Raw genomic sequence first — 19,393 nt, forward strand, 5'->3', positions numbered from 1 at the left:
TTTTTTTTTTCAACATAATTCACTACAGAATATATATAATACCTGATCACTACCAAATCGGGACGTCTAAAATCAAAAATAATTATAAATGAAGAAAATGGATCTGACCATCAACAATGTGCACGTCTTCAAAGATTTTCAAAAAGACTTACATGTCTGTCAAATCTACCAGGTCTTGTCAAAGCAGGATCAAGTATATCAGGCAAGTTTGTTGCAGCCATCAAAATAATTCCCTGTGAAAACGTTCAGAAGGTGACTTAATAAATAGACAGAAATTAAACAAAATGTGCACCTTTGTGTGTGTTTACCTCATTCTGTTCAAAACCATCCATTTCAACAAGTAGTTGATGCAGTGTTTTTTTTGTATGACCTTCCCACTGCTTTCGGGTTGACCCAACAGCATCAATTTCATCAATAAAGATGATGCAAGGAGCCTATATGATGTATAACAGAGAACAGAATGAGTCCGATAATGGAATATTCAGACCATCCCTTTTCAACATGTAAAATAAATTGGACGTATCATTTGATTTTTCCTGGATTTAACTTTTGGGAGGGGGGATCAGTTATGTATATTGCTTCTTGGTATAAATGATTGACAGGAGATGATCAAAAGTGTAATGTTTTTTGTTTCATTTTCTATGTCAAATAGTGCCTTCACCCGCTACGTAAGGCCATTTTCATCAGCCCAATAAATACAGGGCCGCGGAAACAGAAGAGAGCTTGATTACAAATCGAAATCGTATACTTAGATTTGAAGGTTACTATATTAACATTTTAGATTACGAAAGCAATAATGTGTTACTTGAACTTATCCACTTCTTGTGGGCCGTTCCAAGTAAAGCACTAGTAGATGACATGTACTATTTCAGTAACATGGCAGAAACTGTTGTATTAGTGTATTTCTTGAAATTGATGAAGCTGAACCCACTGCTTGTTTTAAATGTGCGTGAATAAATCAATGGTGAAATTCTGTCCAGGGTGTGTTTGTGGGTGGAAAATTACGATGAAGTGTATAAGCTAAGCACAAATACTATCAATAATATATCATCCCTCCTCTTCTAAGTACAATTTGATAGCGCCCGGTAAACATGAATGAGGACTGCAGAAGGTAGAAACAGAGAGACCTTCTTTTTAGCAGCTTGAAACAAGGACCTTACGCGGCGAGCGCCAACCCCTACAAACCTAGAAAAAGAAATAAGAAATGGTAAATTTCAGCTCCAAGTCTCAATAGTTTAACCCTTCTAAGTTTCAAGATCTTAACTTTTGGGGGATTAATGAAAAATTATATTGTTATTATTTGGGTCATACAATACTTTTAATCATAAATTCAGAACTGCAGAAAAGAGATTGTTTTTTAGGGGGCACATAAATTTGGACACATAAAATCATCCAGTCTTCTTATGGTTACAGAACTTAAGGATAATTCCCTATGCAATGTTTCCCGAACTGGAAAATAGTCTGAAAGCTTCCCTAAACATGCTTACATTTCTTCGAACTCAGATCCTGCTCTGTAAAAGAAAGGTACACCAGCTTCTCCAGCAATAGCCTTCAAAATTATAGAAATGTTATAATCAGAAAAATACTGGCTGTAGAACGCAGAAGCCATGATGAGCCATGCACTTCAAATTTAGTGGTAGGGAGAAGCAAGCCATAAAACATGAAAATAGATATCCTTAGCTTACCTTGGCAAGCAAAGTTTTTCCTGTTCCAGGTGATCCAGTCAGAAGGATTCCCTGAAAATTTAATACAGATTACAGCATACAATTTGGAGGAAAGTATTTATTCAATGGCCATAAAAAAAACATACAAGACAAAATTGCAGCATATAAACAAACCTTGGGTAATTTCCCCCCTAATCGAGTGAACTTTGAAGGATTTTTCAGATACTCGACGACCTCCACAAGCTCTTGCTTAGCATCATCACAGCCTCTGACGTCCTTAAATGTTTTAACATTCTGCCACAACACTGTACAATAACTACTTTGCTAATTGTCATTATAGAGTTCAAACCACTCGAGAGATCTACCTCAGACAACAAATATAATATCTAGCTTGCTATGAACTATCCCAACAACATGTTTGTGACAAAAAGAAAGAGTTATACAATCTTTTAAAACAAAAATTAAACTCAAAAACAATCCATTATCCTTTTTGACATGAATTTTAACTAGTGTGCATCAATAAAACTGTGTAATATACATGGCTAAAACAATTAAAGCCACATGGTAATAATGACAAATTACCTTCTCCGGCATTATTTCTTTGCTCAACTCTTTTGGGGCATAAGAAGAGCTTGAGCCAACTCCAGGTGTTCCCATCCCACCCAAGCTACCAATATACTTCTGAAGCGCAGCAGCGCCCATTAGCCTGAAAAAGACATTAATATTTCAAAATCCAACAGACAGCTAAATAATAACTCATTCTTCCACATGCATGAGAAATGTAGAGAGCACAAACATAATGTCCGCATAATTGTAAGTTATAACCCCCCACCCAGGAAAATTCAACGTCTTTATGCAACATCATCAAACATAATTCCATAGAAAGTAAAATATATATAGCATGCATCAACCAGAACTGAAATAATATGTACGAAACGTTATACCACACGAAGCCAACAGCAACAGTGAACAAGATAGTCGAGATGACTTCTTGTACGAGCCGAGATGATCTATTTGACATTTTGGGGTCAACCTGCAATCCAGAACACAACATGCTAAGGTTTGATAACAGGTGATGCAATAAGTAAAGTTCCAACAAGAAAAGCACCACAATTAAATAGTCACTTTCTGCTAATCCAATGATAATGATAGTGTCAAATGTTTATACCACACACACAACAATGGAGCAAAAAATCACAAGAAGATAATTTCTGTTCACCGAATATAAATATGCCAGAAGAAACCAAAAATTGCTGACACTTACAGCCCTTACCATCACCACATGTAACGGCTGCTTCTCAGATATACCGGGGCTCACAAAGGGCTCATCCATGTTCCCTGAAGCACGCTGCTTTAATTCTTGCAACTACATATAATATAAAATTGTTAGCAAATAGAAGAACGTGAAATACACTCAATATGTAGAATGAGATAGCCCAAGATATTATTCATTGTTGTGGAAGTGGAAAAAGAGGCAGATGTAGCCAAAGAAACCAGTTTCACTCGCATCAAATATTTGATTCAGGTAATATGAAAAGTTAAAAAGTGTACATGCATCAAATGATAAAGCATGGCAGACTGCACAAAGTGTTAAACGAAATTTATCGGGATGACAACAAGAACAAGTGACAGGTATTGACTGAAAATTGATAGGGGAAAAAAAAAAGGATATCTAAATTTTTTTCATTTTCTAACTGAACTCAATAAAATTGTCCTTCTAGAAAAAACTATATTGATGGATTGTGAAATTATCGTGTATGTAGTAATGACGCTATATAATTAATAGATATAACATACGCTTTCATTGCAAAATTGAAAACTGAAAAGAAATATGCACAGCCCAGTACCAGAGAAGGAAGACTGGAAGGTTTTCCTGATTGTTCATCAGGTAAATATTCAGCAATGGCGTTAGTGGCCAACAGAGCTCGAAGATATTCTACAACTCCCCTGCTGTCTACAGCATAAGCTCTTTGTTCAAACCGCTGTATGACAGACTTGGGACTGGACAGAGCAAAAAAGAAAAAAGAACACCATCAGAACATGTCTCCAGCTAAATGCAAAATTTTATGAAGTTTATGAGGGATTCAATATGGTTAAGTAATAATAACACTTCAACTTCTGACACAAGTGCACAGAGATTAAAACAGTCCACCAACATCTTCGATCCTAACACCTACTTCCGAGCATGATTGAAATCACATGCGTTACTATTGTATTAAGATATGTCCAACGGTTACTATGATCCTGCCCAAAATTACTATGTTCTGAATATAACTACAATGTGCAGTCAGTACTTTCAGCTCATCCTTGCATGCCAAATTTTTTTATTATAAAAAAAATTTTAAAAAAAAGAACAAAAATGAAAACTGTTTTCCCAGTTAAAAATCCTCAAAGTCTATCTACTTTCAGATTTTTTCTAAATTTTGAATATCATGAAACACCCACTATAATTCGATGGTTAATGATAATTCCATCAACAGCATATGATACACTTTTAACTAAACCCGAAAGCACTCAACCAGCAAGATAATAATTTAAATAAGAAGCAAAAGAACACGGATTCAAAATGCTGCTATTCACTGTCCTCATGTTTTTAGTAAAAAACGAAGCCAGAATCTTTGCATAAAACTCAATAACAGAATCCATTATTAAGGTGAAGTGAGCTACAAAGACCTGTGCTTATTGAGCTCCGCCAAAAGGGCGCTCTGCTTTGCAGCATCCTTAGGATTCGCATCGGCCTCAGCAATTAAATGATCCAACAGCTTCTCCTGCCACCAAAATGGCCACCGACTGAACCAATCTGAATACAAAATTCTCTCAAACCCACTTCTCAACCTCTCAAAAACTCCCATAATAAACAGCAGCATTGGAAATCTCTTCTTCGCATACTCGGTTTCCTCCAGACCTTCCTTTGGCACCTCACCCTCCACTCCTTCACCCGCCTCAATTTCCACGTTTTCCCCCACAATATTTCCATTGTTGAACTCATTTACTTCCTGCTTTTCAATATCCGGATTTAAATTACTGTTTATTAAGTCCGGCGTTGAATTTACATTTTCCGGAATTGGATTTAATTCACAAGAAACTACTAAACGATGCCGTAAAAATCGAGACTTGGGAGGAAGGCAATTGAAGTTATGAATTATACGTCTATGTAGAATTAACGGAGAAGCAAAACTAGAAACCCGGGGTTTTAGACAAAAAGCTAGATAATTGAATCGCGAAATTGAGGGCTTGTGAACAAGAGAAGCTTGAAGTGTAGCAGTCATAACAATACAATTCTCAATTCGGAAAAAAAGTGACGATTAAATTAGAGCTTATAAAAAGAGGGGAATTTTCTTCATTCTTATAGGGGTTAGAGTTAAATCTCTCACAACTCACAAACAAAATTGACTGTATTTTCTCCTCTCAACAAGATTGGGTTGTAGATGTTGAGAAAGAGGGTAGACAGAGAAAAACCTTATCTCAATTGAAATTGGCGCTCACAACTTGTGGCCTTTGTAGTTCTAATGAGAAATTAGGGCCCGTTTGGCATCCATTTTTATCAAAATGTATTTTTCTTTCTCTTCTTTTCAACCACATATTTTTTATTAAAATAATATTACACGTAAATCAAAAAAAATTTCTTATTTTTCAACCACACATTTCCCATCAATTTACTATTCAAAAATGCATTTTCACATAAAAATTCCTACCAAACACCCTTTAGGGTGTTAATTAAGCGGCCGTTTCAGCCCCATTATTTGTAAATTATAATGAGATGAATAGTATTTTTTTTTAAAAATGAGTGGTTAAAAAGTTTTTAATTTATGTTTAATATTATTGTATTGAAGATTGTGTGGTTAAAAGTAGAAGAGAGAAAAATTTAATTTAATGTAATGAAAAATAATGGGACTCAAATGGGGGCTAATTCACTTTGTTTAACGTTCGATCGTTACTGTTTTAGATACCTTTTGTCTTTTTCTCAACAAGGGCGTTTGATTTGGCTTTCTTAGGTTGTCATGGACAATAACTTGCAACTTCATGAGAGGGTCAAGTTTTGATTAACACATAAGGAAAAAAAATTTCGATAGGACGGTCGCATCACGTAGTCAAATTGGAAGCCACCAACCTATTGGGTGGTCCACCCTCATCAATGAGGTTAGGGCACCTTGAAACTTGATTTTTTCTCCATCCAATGAGGTGGGGAATTATGATAACTCCCTATCTAACGATCGTATCATGTAGAGCGGTGCGACAATTCCACCAAAATTTTTCTCACACGGTAGACATGGTTCATGGGGTAGTAAGTGATCGTGGCCAACCATGTTTCGAGTGGCGAAAAAGGGTTGATTGGGATAGGTAGCTCGTCAAGCTGGCTAGTAAAAGTTTCGGGTTGGGTCATCTCATAATTAAATGAGTCGGGGCTTGAGTCTATTTCAAATTTTGGCCAAGTGGACAAAGTTGAGCCCATGTTCCTAGGCTTGACAAGTCGGAGATGGATTGTCTAGTTTGGAGAGCCCACGAGTCGGGCCTTGAGTGCCCTGCTAGCCAAGTAAAAGCCTAAATTTGTCAGAATAATTATTTACATTTTTTCAGTTGTTGTAATTCCATCTCCTTATATTTGTGATTTATCGTGCAAATAACATGTTTAGCATATTGTCCTAAGAAAAATCAGTAAATTTAATATTTTTTTAGAAACTTGATTAGCTTGTGGGCCAATCGGCTTGTAAAGCCCCATTTTTGTGCGTTTGGGCCCATTGACCCCCATAAGCGAAACCCATGGGAAATTTCCTATTAAAAGGATTGGACAATGGAAAATCAACATGAAGATTGTTAGGATTTTTGACTTGATATTGACATAATTAAAAGTAGGAAATAAATTTATTATTATTTGTTTTGCATGGAACATACCATAATATTAAAACTCATTGATGTACTAATTTCTTTCATATTAAAGGAAAATACAGAGAATTTTAGATGGGTAATAGGTTTTACCAACTCTCGAAATGACTATTTAAATAATTTTGCTTTAAGCCTCTAAGTTATATGTATATCTGTAACTATTTAATCTATCAAGCGAGATGATATCAATAATAATTAGATCGACGCATCTTCAAAGAAGTGCACTTTGTTTGTGAGACTTCCCCAGTGATATATTTGTGTCTTTACTATTATTTTTAATGCAAAAAGATGATACTTTTCTTGATTTCTCACTTAACATAATATTTTGTATACTCAAAAAGGTACAAAATCCCTTCAAAGACTAAGATTTAACATTTTTATTTTCCCCATTGGTGTTGATGGTCGACGTGCAACTCTAACTTTCCACATCTGTCCACTTAGAGCCCAATGACATTTATTTGTTATCGTAACGTAGCATTTGACCTATCAAAAAACATAATCGAAGTTTAGAATCCACTCAAAAATTCATGTTCTCTACAACACATGCATGCGAATTTAGTTGTACACACGTGTGCACACAAATAAACACCTACAAAATGAATTATATCATTGGGACGTACGATAATAAAATGAAAAATAAAGAAATTAAAATATCGAACCTTGACGTTCAAAGAAATTGTTCACGTCTTAGTATCAGTATCATGTGTGCTTTGGGAATGTTGTTTCAGTTTCTCATCATCTAATTTTTCAAGTTGTTGCTTTGATTTGTCTGAACAGCTTTCCAACTCCCATTTTTGAGGTTTTTCTTCTATAACTCCAGTTTTCTTATATTTGCAGTACAACAAAAGCTGGAGGATGCCTAGAGGGGTACCTACCAGGTTAGGTGACTACAAAAGAACACATCAAAATCAGTACGCACCGTCTGATCTCAAATCAAAATAAAACTATTTTGAATAAATTTATGTTGTACTAACCGTAAGAACAAGATCGTGGCTGAGTAGTCCATAAGCCATCCAAAGTGAACTAGCAAGTAATGAGAAAAATGACAAGTAAAATGGCATAAATTCCACGCTCTTGGTCTGTATCACTTGTTTCTGTAATAAATGGCATAATCACGTTATATAGCAATATATACAATTAAAAAAATTATGTTTACCGGGAAAATTACTTACCATGACCACTAGAGGAGATCCGTACATTGCTATGGATGCAACGAGCCCGGCACTTCCTATAAATGCTTTGCGATGGTGATGATCATGAAACGCAAAAGCTGATAAAATTGCAGCGATGCAGAACAAAACGAATACTGGTATTGTTATCATAGCAACCTTCTTCTGCACATTCATTACAATTTACATGTAAAAATTAGTGCTATATTCATTCTACCGCTTTAGTTGATACATGCAAATAAGAAAATCTGTTGTATGGAGAAGTAGCTTGCCTTTCCATTAGCCGAAGCAAAGTAGAAGTATATGGCTATGAAGGAAAGCTCAAAAAGAATCCCTAACCCATTAATGGTTACGACAGGAAAGTTTTCCCAGTGATAACTCACGATTGGTAAGCCGTACCATGTGTAGAGGAAACAATTCGACAGTGCAATGATGTATGGCACACACGAAAATTCTTCCGTGCTTTTCCTTCTTATTACCCTTGAAAAAGTTAGTCTGCAAGAAATATTGGAAAATACAATACCTAATAGAGTTAAAATCATGTTCATTATTATGCTACATAGGCAATGCATGCATGGAATTATCAAAAACAAAATAAAATATATTGAAGAATATTATGTTACACTGGGGCAGCATAGAGCAACAAAGAGGCTGCATTCCCTGCAAGAAACGCCATGCAAAGTTGTTTTAACATGAAGCTATCAAAAAATATACAAAATCAATAGTGGAGATGAAAAGGAAGAAGGGTGCACCTACCCATAATTCCGACTGCCAAACGAATTCGCTCTGCCATGTCTTTCGATGCAGAAGGAATGAATGAAGAGATGACTTAACTGAAGATTAATAATGTTGCTGTTGAAATTTTTAGCATATTTCACGGTATATATAGTGCAAAAATTGAAAGGAAATTAAAAAAAAATAAACAAACAGAAATTGGGAAGAATAATGGAAAGTGCTGTCCTGATCATCTGAAGAATGTGTGGCGGTGAATATATCAGAATAAATGAAAGAAAATTTGTGGATGAAAAACTGTTGGAGCTGCTGCTGATGTATATTTTCTTCAAATTGTTTAATTCAAATGCTCTTAGAGACTTAAGACTATATTAGCTTTATAATAATAAGTTATTTAAATGGAATAACATATTGAGAATGATTTTGCTATTTTGGTTCTCTTGTAAGTGGAAGATGTCACTAGACTTCCACTGTCCACTTGATACAAATTGAGTTATTCTTTGGTACTTCTAGACTAATCCTGATGTAGTGAACATAGAAAACACCTAACAACTTGACTTTTTTGATGATGGGGTTCCATGTGAGAATAAGCAAAAGTCCTAATTTGAGTTTTATCACAAATTATTTATGACTTTTTGATGTAAATTGAATCTATTCTAAGATGGCGTGTAGAAGACAAATTTTACATAAATGAATTTGTTTACTCTCAACTTGAACTTTTCAGGTGGTTAGACAATTATTTTGTTATCCACTATTTTGTCATCCAATATATATATAAATGATCTCCTAAACACCGGTGACCTGACGCACCAACTAAATGGTGTGTTATGTTGCTAAGCACCAATATATATATATATTTTGCACCCTAGTAACAGGAAACAAGTGACTCAAGAATGTACAATATTCAGTGAAAGTAGAAACCATGGGAAGAACCCTGGAAGTGGCTGTCAAACTATTTATGGAATCAAAAGTGAAAAACCCCATTAAGAGCACTTACATTTAACAATTCATTAGTTTTGGCTTTTTTCAGGTGAAAACATGTTTTGAATTCTATACCCACAGTAAAAGTGAAAAAAGATTAGGGAAAAGATAGAAGGTGAATGGAAGAGAAAGATTTTGTCTTAAGCAGCAAATTGGATTCATAAACAAACACAGATTGTACATAAGAAGAAAGAATAAAGCATTTGACAACTTTGAAAAGAATCAGCTCATGGAATCAATTGGTTACGAGTTTAGCGGCTGAGTGGTGTGCTCTTCTAAAGTTTCTATGAGATAGTTTAACGAAATGTCATAGCACATAAAAGAATTTATTTTTATTTTATTCAATCATGAACTCTTCCACCATTCCAAAGGCAAGAATTGAGGAACTTATCAATAAATTTACAAACTTCCTTCAAAATAATAAGAATGTCTTGCAATATGAGGGCTTGTCCATAAACCTACTTTGAAAAAAGGTAGCAGCCTCCAAGTAAACCATTTAGAAAGTGGATAGGAGTAGCTAATAAGTAACTTTGACTATTATATATTTGACAAAAGTAAGTAACTTGTATTAAGGTTAACATTACTTATAAAACACAAACCAACGGGCTATATCTCGAAATTACCATGTTTGCTTAAAAAAGAGTCTAACATGCAAGTGAAGGCATTAGTTAGAAGAAAAACTTTAAATAGCAAATTTGTCAGTATTTAACAGTTTAATATTTTAAACAACATTATACCGGATTTGTTTGAGCTCAATTTTTTGAGAATAGATTTTGTAATAGTGATTTTTTCCCTAAGAATATATGATTAAAAAGCAGAGAAAAGTTTTGAGTTTATATATAAAATTATTTTATATGTAGAATGCGTGGTTAAAAATAAATTCTTAAAGAATGAGATTCAAACAGGACTTAAATCCAATCCGTGTAGAATAGTAGTTGGGAGTCAAATGTGCAAGAAAATGTAGTTTAGGAATATCGTTTTGCAACATCTGGAAAAAGTAGCCCCTCATTCTAAAGTCGAGATCATCTAATAAAATTCTATATCCTCAACCATGGATTTGCATTTCTGATGCTTTATTCCATCGTAACTTGTGTACTAGAATGTTCTTCCAACTCACAGTTCTTTTTTTTTCCCCTGATATTCTTAATTAATTACAACACATGAAGAGTATCGTCATAAAATTAAATTGTTGCAGTTGTTGGATGTGTAGAACCTCGCTTTTATCCTCGGCTACAGAATTTTGATTTAAATTTATAAGAGTATAATGATTAGTTCGTACATTTAATAGGTTGTTTTAATCACTCTAAATTCCATGTTTTTTTACTTGCTTTTGATTTTTGTTTCTTATTATATATATTGCTCATTAGAGATTTAATCCATTACAACTTTGAAGTCAAGAATTTATATATCGTCATATTCTTGAACACAAGTACGTACTATAATTGCAACATTGATCAAGTATACATAGAATTATGTAAGGCGGTCGAGTTTTATGTAAAAATCATTAAAGGAAAAGGGACTTTTATTTTTAAAAAGGAAGATGGTTCTTCGAAGTGAAGAATTCTATATATATTCGGATTCTCCTAAAATAATATGTGCTTTGTTGGATATATATTTCAAGCACAATTCCTTGATAAGGATGTTCAAGTTGGCCTTTTGTTATGTCCAAAATCTTGCACTTATAGAATATTGACTTAACTTTTTGCAGTAGATTATACGATAAAATTTATCAAGTGTCAAGTCAATATAATCTATTGTGATTTTATAGTGTTTAGTATATCCTAAGAAATTATGATAAATGTTTCCCTAGTGAGTATAATCTAGTATTTGTTTTCAATGTTTAAACAAGAACATCTCCAAAACCTTATCCCAATATGCACTTTTGATTTGTATTGCACAAGAAAAGGTTGGAAAGAAATGGTAGTATCCATTATTCTTCGATCACCCTAGCAATGGAACATGTTATTCAACATTATGCATTATATTATGTTAATAATTAGAAAGTATAATTAAAATTTAATGGTGCTTCATCCATCGAATTAACTAATCAACATTAGAGGAAATTTTAAATCTACCATGTGTATTGAACACTGTATAGCTCGTCTTATTAGACGTAATACTGTATAGTTGAAGATAGTATTGGAAAAAATAGAAGTTGCATATTGTTTATAATTTTGCTAATCGCATAGTGTGTACTAATTAAAATTTCTTGAATTAAACGTTTCTATGCCAAACTAAACCCAAAAAGTTGATTATTTTCAATTAATCTTAATGGTTGGTTTAACTGACTAGAGAAAAATCGGCTCTCAAGTTAGAACTAAGAACTAAAATAGAATTGTTTTATTCTCAATTTTAAGAAATAGAACCGACTAAATATTAACACGGTCAGAACAAAATCGATAAGTATGTGCATATCAATTCAAGTGTTTTTAGATAAAACGCACTGTTGAAATTATGGAGCCTAAGTTTTAGGCTTCACAAATTTTCATGGAGTCAGATACATTTTTTCAAAAGGAGACAACAAATGTTGAAAAAGAAAAACAATTAAAGCCACATGGTAATAATGACAAATTACCTTCTCCGGCATTATTTCTTTGTTCAACTCTTTTGGGGCATAAGAAGAGCTTGAGCCAACTCCAGGTGTTCCCATCCCACCCAAGCTACCAATATACTTCTGAAGCGCAGCAGCGCCCATTAGCCTGAAAAAGACATTAATATTTCAAAATCCAACAGACAGCTAAATAATAACTCATTCTTCCACATGCATGAGAAATGTAGAGAGCACAAACATAATGTCCGCATAATTGTAAGTTATAACCCCCCACCCCAGGAAAATTCAACGTCTTTATGCAACATCATCAAACATAATTCCATAGAAAGAAAAATATATATAGCATGCATCAACCAGAACTGAAATAATATGTACGAAACGTTATACCACACGAAACCAACAGCAACAGTGAACAAGATAGTCGAGATGACTTCTTGTACGAGCCGAGATGATCTATTTGACATTTTGGGGTCAACCTGCAATCCAGAACACAACATGCTAAGGTTTGATAACAGGTGATGCAATAAGTAAAGTTCCAACAAGAAAAGCACCACAATTAAATAGTCACTTTCTGCTAATCCAATGATAATGATAGTGTCAAATGTTTATACCACACACACAACAATGGAGCAAAAAATCACAACAAGATAATTTCTGTTCACCGAATATAAATATGCCAGAAGAAACCAAAAATTGCTGACACTTACAGCCCTTACCATCACCACATGTAACGGCTGCTTCTCAGATATACCGGGGCTCACAAAGGGCTCATCCATGTTCCCTGAAGCACGCTGCTTTAATTCTTGCAACTACATATAATATAAAATTGTTAGCAAATAGAAGAACGTGAAATACACTCAATATGTAGAATGAGATAGCCCAAGATATTATTCATTGTTGTGGAAGTGGAAAAAGAGGCAGATGTAGCCAAAGAAACCAGTTTCACTCGCATCAAATATTTGATTCAGGTAATATGAAAAGTTAAAAAGTGTACATGCATCAAATGATAAAGCATGGCAGACTGCACAAAGTGTTAAACGAAATTTATCGGGATGACAACAAGAACAAGTGACAGGTATTGACTGAAAATTGATAGGGGAAAAAAAAAAGGATATCTAAATTTTTTTCATTTTCTAACTGAACTCAATAAAATTGTCCTTCTAGAAAAAACTATATTGATGGATTGTGAAATTATCGTGTATGTAGTAATGACGCTATATAATTAATAGATATAACATACGCTTTCATTGCAAAATTGAAAACTGAAAAGAAATATGCACAGCCCAGTACCAGAGAAGGAAGACTGGAAGGTTTTCCTGATTGTTCATCAGGTAAATATTCAGCAATGGCGTTAGTGGCCAACAGAGCTCGAAGATATTCTACAACTCCCCTGCTGTCTACAGCATAAGCTCTTTGTTCAAACCGCTGTATGACAGACTTGGGACTGGACAGAGCAAAAAAGAAAAAAGAACACCATCAGAACATGTCTCCAGCTAAATGCAAAATTTTATGAAGTTTATGAGGGATTCAATATGGTTAAGTAATAATAACACTTCAACTTCTGACACAAGTGCACAGAGATTAAAACAGTCCACCAACATCTTTGATCCTAACACCTACTTCCGAGCATGATTGAAATCACATGCGTTACTATTGTATTAAGATATGTCCAACGGTTACTATGATCCTACCCAAAATTACTATGTTCTGAATATAACTACAATGTGCAGTCAGTACTTTCAGCTCATCCTTGCATGCCAAATTTTTTTATTATAAAAAAAATTTTAAAAAAAAGAACAAAAATGAAAACTGTTTTCCCAGTTAAAAATCCTCAAAGTCTATCTACTTTCAGATTTTTTCTAAATTTTGAATATCATGAAACACCCACTATAATTCGATGGTTAATGATAATTCCATCAACAGCATATGATACACTTTTAACTAAACCCGAAAGCACTCAACCAGCAAGATAATAATTTAAATAAGAAGCAAAAGAACACGGATTCAAAATGCTGCTATTCACTGTCCTCATGTTTTTAGTAAAAAACGAAGCCAGAATCTTTGCATAAAACTCAATAACAGAATCCATTATTAAGGTGAAGTGAGCTACAAAGACCTGTGCTTATTGAGCTCCGCCAAAAGGGCGCTCTGCTTTGCAGCATCCTTAGGATTCGCATCGGCCTCAGCAATTAAATGATCCAACAGCTTCTCCTGCCACCAAAATGGCCACCGACTGAACCAATCTGAATACAAAATTCTCTCAAACCCACTTCTCAACCTCTCAAAAACTCCCATAATAAACAGCAGCATTGGAAATCTCTTCTTCGCATACTCGGTTTCCTCCAGACCTTCCTTTGGCACCTCACCCTCCACTCCTTCACCCGCCTCAATTTCCACGTTTTCCCCCACAATATTTCCATTGTTGAACTCATTTACTTCCTGCTTTTCAATATCCGGATTTAAATTACTGTTTATTAAGTCCGGCGTTGAATTTACATTTTCCGGAATTGGATTTAATTCACAAGAAACTACTAAACGATGCCGTAAAAATCGAGACTTGGGAGGAAGGCAATTGAAGTTATGAATTATACGTCTATGTAGAATTAACGGAGAAGCAAAACTAGAAACCCGGGGTTTTAGACAAAAAGCTAGATAATTGAATCGCGAAATTGAGGGCTTGTGAACAAGAGAAGCTTGAAGTGTAGCAGTCATAACAATACAATTCTCAATTCGGAAAAAAAGTGACGATTAAATTAGAGCTTATAAAAAGAGGGGAATTTTCTTCATTCTTATAGGGGTTAGAGTTAAATCTCTCACAACTCACAAACAAAATTGACTGTATTTTCTCCTCTCAACAAGATTGGGTTGTAGATGTTGAGAAAGAGGGTAGACAGAGAAAAACCTTATCTCAATTGAAATTGGCGCTCACAACTTGTGGCCTTTGTAGTTCTAATGAGAAATTAGGGCCCGTTTGGCATCCATTTTTATCAAAATGTATTTTTCTTTCTCTTCTTTTCAACCACATATTTTTTATTAAAATAATATTACACGTAAATCAAAAAAAATTTCTTATTTTTCAACCACACATTTCCCATCAATTTACTATTCAAAAATGCATTTTCACATAAAAATTCCTACCAAACACCCTTTAGGGTGTTAATTAAGCGGCCGTTTCAGCCCCATTATTTGTAAATTATAATGAGATGAATAGTATTTTTTTTTAAAAATGAGTGGTTAAAAAGTTTTTAATTTATGTTTAATATTATTGTATTGAAGATTGTGTGGTTAAAAGTAGAAGAGAGAAAAATTTAATTTAATGTAATGAAAAATAATGGGACTCAAATGGGGGCTAATTCACTTTGTTTAACGTTCGATCGTTACTGTTTTAGATACCTTTTGTCTTTTTCTCAACAAGGGCGTTTGATTTGGCTTTCTTAGGTTGTCATGGACAATAACTTGCAACTTCATGAGAGGGTCAAGTTTTGATTAACACATAAGGAAAAAAAATTTCGATAGGACGGTCGCATCACGTAGTCAAATTGGAAGCCACCAACCTATTGGGTGGTCCACCCTCATCAATGAGGTTAGGGGCACCTTGAACTTGATTTTTTTCTCCATCCAATAAGGTGGGGAATTATGATAACTCCCTATCTAACGATCGTATCATGTAGAGCGGTGCGACCATTCCACCAAAATTTTTCTCACACGGTAGACATGGTTCATGGGGTAGTAAGTGATCGTGGCCAACCATGTTTCGAGTGGCGAAAAAGGGTTGATTGGGATAGGTAGCTCGTCAAGCTGGCTAGTAAAAGTTTCGGGTTGGGTCATCTCATAATTAAATGAGTCGGGGCTTGAGTCTATTTCAAATTTTGGCCAAGTGGACAAAGTTGAGCCCATGTTCCTAGGCTTGACAAGTCGGAGATGGATTGTCTAGTTTGGAGAGCCCACGAGTCGGGCCTTGAGTGCCCTGCTAGCCAAGTAAAAGCCTAAATTTGTCAGAATAATTATTTACATTTTTTCAGTTGTTGTAATTCCATCTCCTTATATTTGTGATTTATCGTGCAAATAACATGTTTAGCATATTGTCCTAAGAAAAATCAGTAAATTTAATATTTTTTTAGAAACTTGATTAGCTTGTGGGCCAATCGGCTTGTAAAGCCCCATTTTTGTGCGTTTGGGCCCATTGACCCCCATAAGCGAAACCCATGGGAAATTTCCTATTAAAAGGCTTGGACAATCGAAAATCAACATGAAGATTGTTAGGATTTTTGACTTGATATTGACATAATTAAAAGTAGGAAATAAATTTATTATTATTTGTTTTGCATGGAACATACCATAATATTAAAACTCATTGATGTACTAATTTCTTTCATATTAAAGGAAAATACAGAGAATTTTAGATGGGTAATAGGTTTTACCAACTCTCGAAATGACTATTTAAATAATTTTGCTTTAAGCCTCTAAGTTATATGTATATCTGTAACTATTTAATCTATCAAGCGAGATGATATCAATAATAATTAGATCGACGCATCTTCAAAGAAGTGCACTTTGTTTGTGAGACTTCCCCAGTGATATATTTGTGTCTTTACTATTATTTTTAATGCAAAAAGATGATACTTTTCTTGATTTCTCACTTAACATAATATTTTGTATACTCAAAAAGGTACAAAATCCCTTCAAAGACTAAGATTTAACATTTTTATTTTCCCCATTGGTGTTGATGGTCGACGTGCAACTCTAACTTTCCACATCTGTCCACTTAGAGCCCAATGACATTTATTTGTTATCGTAACGTAGCATTTGACCTATCAAAAAACATAATCGAAGTTTAGAATCCACTCAAAAATTCATGTTCTCTACAACACATGCATGCGAATTTAGTTGTACACACGTGTGCACACAAATAAACACCTACAAAATGAATTATATCATTGGGACGTACGATAATAAAATGAAAAATAAAGAAATTAAAATATCGAACCTTGACGTTCAAAGAAATTGTTCACGTCTTAGTATCAGTATCATGTGTGCTTTGGGAATGTTGTTTCAGTTTCTCATCATCTAATTTTTCAAGTTGTTGCTTTGATTTGTCTGAACAGCTTTCCAACTCCCATTTTTGAGGTTTTTCTTCTATAACTCCAGTTTTCTTATATTTGCAGTACAACAAAAGCTGGAGGATGCCTAGAGGGGTACCTACCAGGTTAGGTGACTACAAAAGAACACATCAAAATCAGTACGCACCGTCTGATCTCAAATCAAAATAAAACTATTTTGAATAAATTTATGTTGTACTAACCGTAAGAACAAGATCGTGGCTGAGTAGTCCATAAGCCATCCAAAGTGAACTAGCAAGTAATGAGAAAAATGACAAGTAAAATGGCATAAATTCCACACTCTTGGTCTGTATCACTTGTTTCTGTAATAAATGGCATAATCACGTTATATAGCAATATATACAATTAAAAAAATTATGTTTACCGGGAAAATTACTTACCATGACCACTAGAGGAGATCCGTACATTGCTATGGATGCAACGAGCCCGGCACTTCCTATAAATGCTTTGCGATGGTGATGATCATGAAACGCAAAAGCTGATAAAATTGCAGCGATGCAGAACAAAACGAATACTGGTATTGTTATCATAGCAACCTTCTTCTGCACATTCATTACAATTTACATGTAAAAATTAGTGCTATATTCATTCTACCGCTTTAGTTGATACATGCAAATAAGAAAATCTGTTGTATGGAGAAGTAGCTTGCCTTTCCATTAGCCGAAGCAAAGTAGAAGTATATGGCTATGAAGGAAAGCTCAAAAAGAATCCCTAACCCATTAATGGTTACGACAGGAAAGTTTTCCCAGTGATAACTCACGATTGGTAAGCCGTACCATGTGTAGAGGAAACAATTCGACAGTGCAATGATGTATGGCACACACGAAAATTCTTCCGTGCTTTTCCTTCTTATTACCCTTGAAAAAGTTAGTCTGCAAGAAATATTGGAAAATACAATACCTAATAGAGTTAAAATCATGTTCATTATTATGCTACATAGGCAATGCATGCATGGAATTATCAAAAACAAAATAAAATATATTGAAGAATATTATGTTACACTGGGGCAGCATAGAGCAACAAAGAGGCTGCATTCCCTGCAAGAAACGCCATGCAAAGTTGTTTTAACATGAAGCTATCAAAAAATATACAAAATCAATAGTGGAGATGAAAAGGAAGAAGGGTGCACCTACCCATAATTCCGACTGCCAAACGAATTCGCTCTGCCATGTCTTTCGATGCAGAAGGAATGAATGAAGAGATGACTTAACTGAAGATTAATAATGTTGCTGTTGAAATTTTTAGCATATTTCACGGTATATATAGTGCAAAAATTGAAAGGAAATTAAAAAAAAATAAACAAACAGAAATTGGGAAGAATAATGGAAAGTGCTGTCCTGATCATCTGAAGAATGTGTGGCGGTGAATATATCAGAATAAATGAAAGAAAATTTGTGGATGAAAAACTGTTGGAGCTGCTGCTGATGTATATTTTCTTCAAATTGTTTAATTCAAATGCTCTTAGAGACTTAAGACTATATTAGCTTTATAATAATAAGTTATTTAAATGGAATAACATATTGAGAATGATTTTGCTATTTTGGTTCTCTTGTAAGTGGAAGATGTCACTAGACTTCCACTGTCCACTTGATACAAATTGAGTTATTCTTTGGTACTTCTAGACTAATCCTGATGTAGTGAACATAGAAAACACCTAACAACTTGACTTTTTTGATGATGGGGTTCCATGTGAGAATAAGCAAAAGTCCTAATTTGAGTTTTATCACAAATTATTTATGACTTTTTGATGTAAATTGAATCTATTCTAAGATGGCGTGTAGAAGACAAATTTTACATAAATGAATTTGTTTACTCTCAACTTGAACTTTTCAGGTGGTTAGACAATTATTTTGTTATCCACTATTTTGTCATCTAATATATATATAAATGATCTCCTAAACACCGGTGACCTGACGCACCAACTAAATGGTGTGTTATGTTGCTAAGCACCAATATATATATATATTTTGCACCCTAGTAACAGGAAACAAGTGACTCAAGAATGTACAATATTCAGTGAAAGTAGAAACCATGGGAAGAACCCTGGAAGTGGCTGTCAAACTATTTATGGAATCAAAAGTGAAAAACCCCATTAAGAGCACTTACATTTAACAATTCATTAGTTTTGGCTTTTTTCAGGTGAAAACATGTTTTGAATTCTATACCCACAGTAAAAGAGAAAAAAGATTAGGGAAAAGATAGAAGGTGAATGGAAGAGAAAGATTTTGTCTTAAGTAGCAAATTGGATTCATAAACAAACACAGATTGTACATAAGAAGAAAGAATAAAGCA

General features: G+C 34.3%; 4 protein-coding genes across 6 annotated transcripts in view; all 4 read right to left on the reverse strand.

The window, feature by feature from the left end:
• The window catches only part of LOC111404312 (ATP-dependent zinc metalloprotease FTSH 11, chloroplastic/mitochondrial-like), an 8,866-nt gene extending 3,700 nt beyond the window's left edge, over positions 1 to 5,166 (reverse strand). The window contains exons 1-12 of the mRNA XM_023033136.1: positions 4,338 to 5,166; positions 3,512 to 3,665; positions 2,938 to 3,030; positions 2,609 to 2,697; positions 2,247 to 2,370; positions 1,839 to 1,958; positions 1,686 to 1,736; positions 1,488 to 1,549; positions 1,128 to 1,185; positions 309 to 434; positions 149 to 233; positions 54 to 103 (exon numbers count right to left, since the gene is read on the reverse strand). Of these exons, the coding sequence (XP_022888904.1) occupies positions 54 to 103; positions 149 to 233; positions 309 to 434; positions 1,128 to 1,185; positions 1,488 to 1,549; positions 1,686 to 1,736; positions 1,839 to 1,958; positions 2,247 to 2,370; positions 2,609 to 2,697; positions 2,938 to 3,030; positions 3,512 to 3,665; positions 4,338 to 4,933 (1,608 nt within the window). The 5' untranslated portion in view covers positions 4,934 to 5,166. The remainder of the gene's footprint in view (positions 1 to 53; positions 104 to 148; positions 234 to 308; positions 435 to 1,127; positions 1,186 to 1,487; positions 1,550 to 1,685; positions 1,737 to 1,838; positions 1,959 to 2,246; positions 2,371 to 2,608; positions 2,698 to 2,937; positions 3,031 to 3,511; positions 3,666 to 4,337) is intronic.
• Positions 5,167 to 6,800: 1,634 nt separating this feature from the next.
• LOC111402951 (bidirectional sugar transporter SWEET3-like) lies at positions 6,801 to 8,588 on the reverse strand. 2 transcript variants are annotated; one of them, XM_023031281.1, is made up of 7 exons: positions 8,474 to 8,588; positions 8,341 to 8,377; positions 7,990 to 8,212; positions 7,721 to 7,882; positions 7,523 to 7,642; positions 7,208 to 7,435; positions 6,801 to 7,031 (listed from the first exon to the last, which is right to left on the reverse strand). In XM_023031281.1, the coding sequence occupies exons 1-6, from the start codon at positions 8,508 to 8,510 to the stop codon at positions 7,229 to 7,231; spliced, it is 786 nt and encodes a 261-aa protein (XP_022887049.1). In that variant the 5' UTR covers positions 8,511 to 8,588; the 3' UTR covers positions 6,801 to 7,031; positions 7,208 to 7,228. The 2 variants fall into 2 exon arrangements, with proteins under 2 accessions (XP_022887049.1, XP_022887048.1); XM_023031280.1 differs by lacking the exons at positions 8,341 to 8,377; positions 8,474 to 8,588 and having other exon boundaries at positions 7,990 to 8,334.
• Positions 8,589 to 10,809: 2,221 nt separating this feature from the next.
• On the reverse strand, positions 10,810 to 14,693 carry LOC111404313 (ATP-dependent zinc metalloprotease FTSH 11, chloroplastic/mitochondrial-like). Its single transcript, XM_023033137.1, has 6 exons — positions 14,098 to 14,693; positions 13,272 to 13,425; positions 12,689 to 12,790; positions 12,369 to 12,457; positions 12,006 to 12,129; positions 10,810 to 10,866 (listed from the first exon to the last, which is right to left on the reverse strand). The coding sequence occupies exons 1-6, from the start codon at positions 14,691 to 14,693 to the stop codon at positions 10,810 to 10,812; spliced, it is 1,122 nt and encodes a 373-aa protein (XP_022888905.1).
• A 1,868-nt stretch (positions 14,694 to 16,561) lies between these two features.
• LOC111402952 (bidirectional sugar transporter SWEET3-like) lies at positions 16,562 to 18,349 on the reverse strand. Of its 2 annotated transcripts, XM_023031283.1 has the most exons (7): positions 18,235 to 18,349; positions 18,102 to 18,138; positions 17,751 to 17,973; positions 17,482 to 17,643; positions 17,284 to 17,403; positions 16,969 to 17,196; positions 16,562 to 16,792 (listed from the first exon to the last, which is right to left on the reverse strand). In XM_023031283.1, the coding sequence occupies exons 1-6, from the start codon at positions 18,269 to 18,271 to the stop codon at positions 16,990 to 16,992; spliced, it is 786 nt and encodes a 261-aa protein (XP_022887051.1). In that variant the 5' UTR covers positions 18,272 to 18,349; the 3' UTR covers positions 16,562 to 16,792; positions 16,969 to 16,989. The 2 variants fall into 2 exon arrangements, with proteins under 2 accessions (XP_022887051.1, XP_022887050.1); XM_023031282.1 differs by lacking the exons at positions 18,102 to 18,138; positions 18,235 to 18,349 and having other exon boundaries at positions 17,751 to 18,095.
• Between the last annotated feature and the right edge of the window lie 1,044 nt (positions 18,350 to 19,393).

This window comes from Olea europaea, chromosome 11 (assembly GCF_002742605.1).
Source record: "Olea europaea var. sylvestris chromosome 11, O_europaea_v1, whole genome shotgun sequence".
Classification (NCBI taxonomy): domain Eukaryota; kingdom Viridiplantae; phylum Streptophyta; class Magnoliopsida; order Lamiales; family Oleaceae; genus Olea; species Olea europaea.

Bases quoted from the DNA above. Each gene is read 5' to 3' on its own strand.
- LOC111402951 (XM_023031280.1), bottom strand. From the start codon at position 8,289: ATGCATTGCCTATGTAGCATAATAATGAACATGATTTTAACTCTATTA. The intron at 7,643-7,720 runs GTAAGTAATTTT...CATTTATTACAG, and splicing joins GATCTCCTCTAGTGGTCATG to AAACAAGTGATACAGACCAA. The intron at 7,436-7,522 runs GTTAGTACAACA...GTTCTTTTGTAG, and splicing joins GCCACGATCTTGTTCTTACG to TCACCTAACCTGGTAGGTAC.
- LOC111404313 (XM_023033137.1), bottom strand. From the start codon at position 14,693: ATGACTGCTACACTTCAAGCTTCTCTTGTTCACAAGCCCTCAATTTCG. The intron at 12,458-12,688 runs GTAAGTGTCAGC...TCTGGATTGCAG, and splicing joins ATGTGGTGATGGTAAGGGCT to GTTGACCCCAAAATGTCAAA. The intron at 10,867-12,005 runs GTAATTTGTCAT...TTGCAATTATAG, and splicing joins AAGAAATAATGCCGGAGAAG to TACGTACTTGTGTTCAAGAA.
- LOC111402952 (XM_023031282.1), bottom strand. From the start codon at position 18,050: ATGCATTGCCTATGTAGCATAATAATGAACATGATTTTAACTCTATTA. The intron at 17,404-17,481 runs GTAAGTAATTTT...CATTTATTACAG, and splicing joins GATCTCCTCTAGTGGTCATG to AAACAAGTGATACAGACCAA. The intron at 17,197-17,283 runs GTTAGTACAACA...GTTCTTTTGTAG, and splicing joins GCCACGATCTTGTTCTTACG to TCACCTAACCTGGTAGGTAC.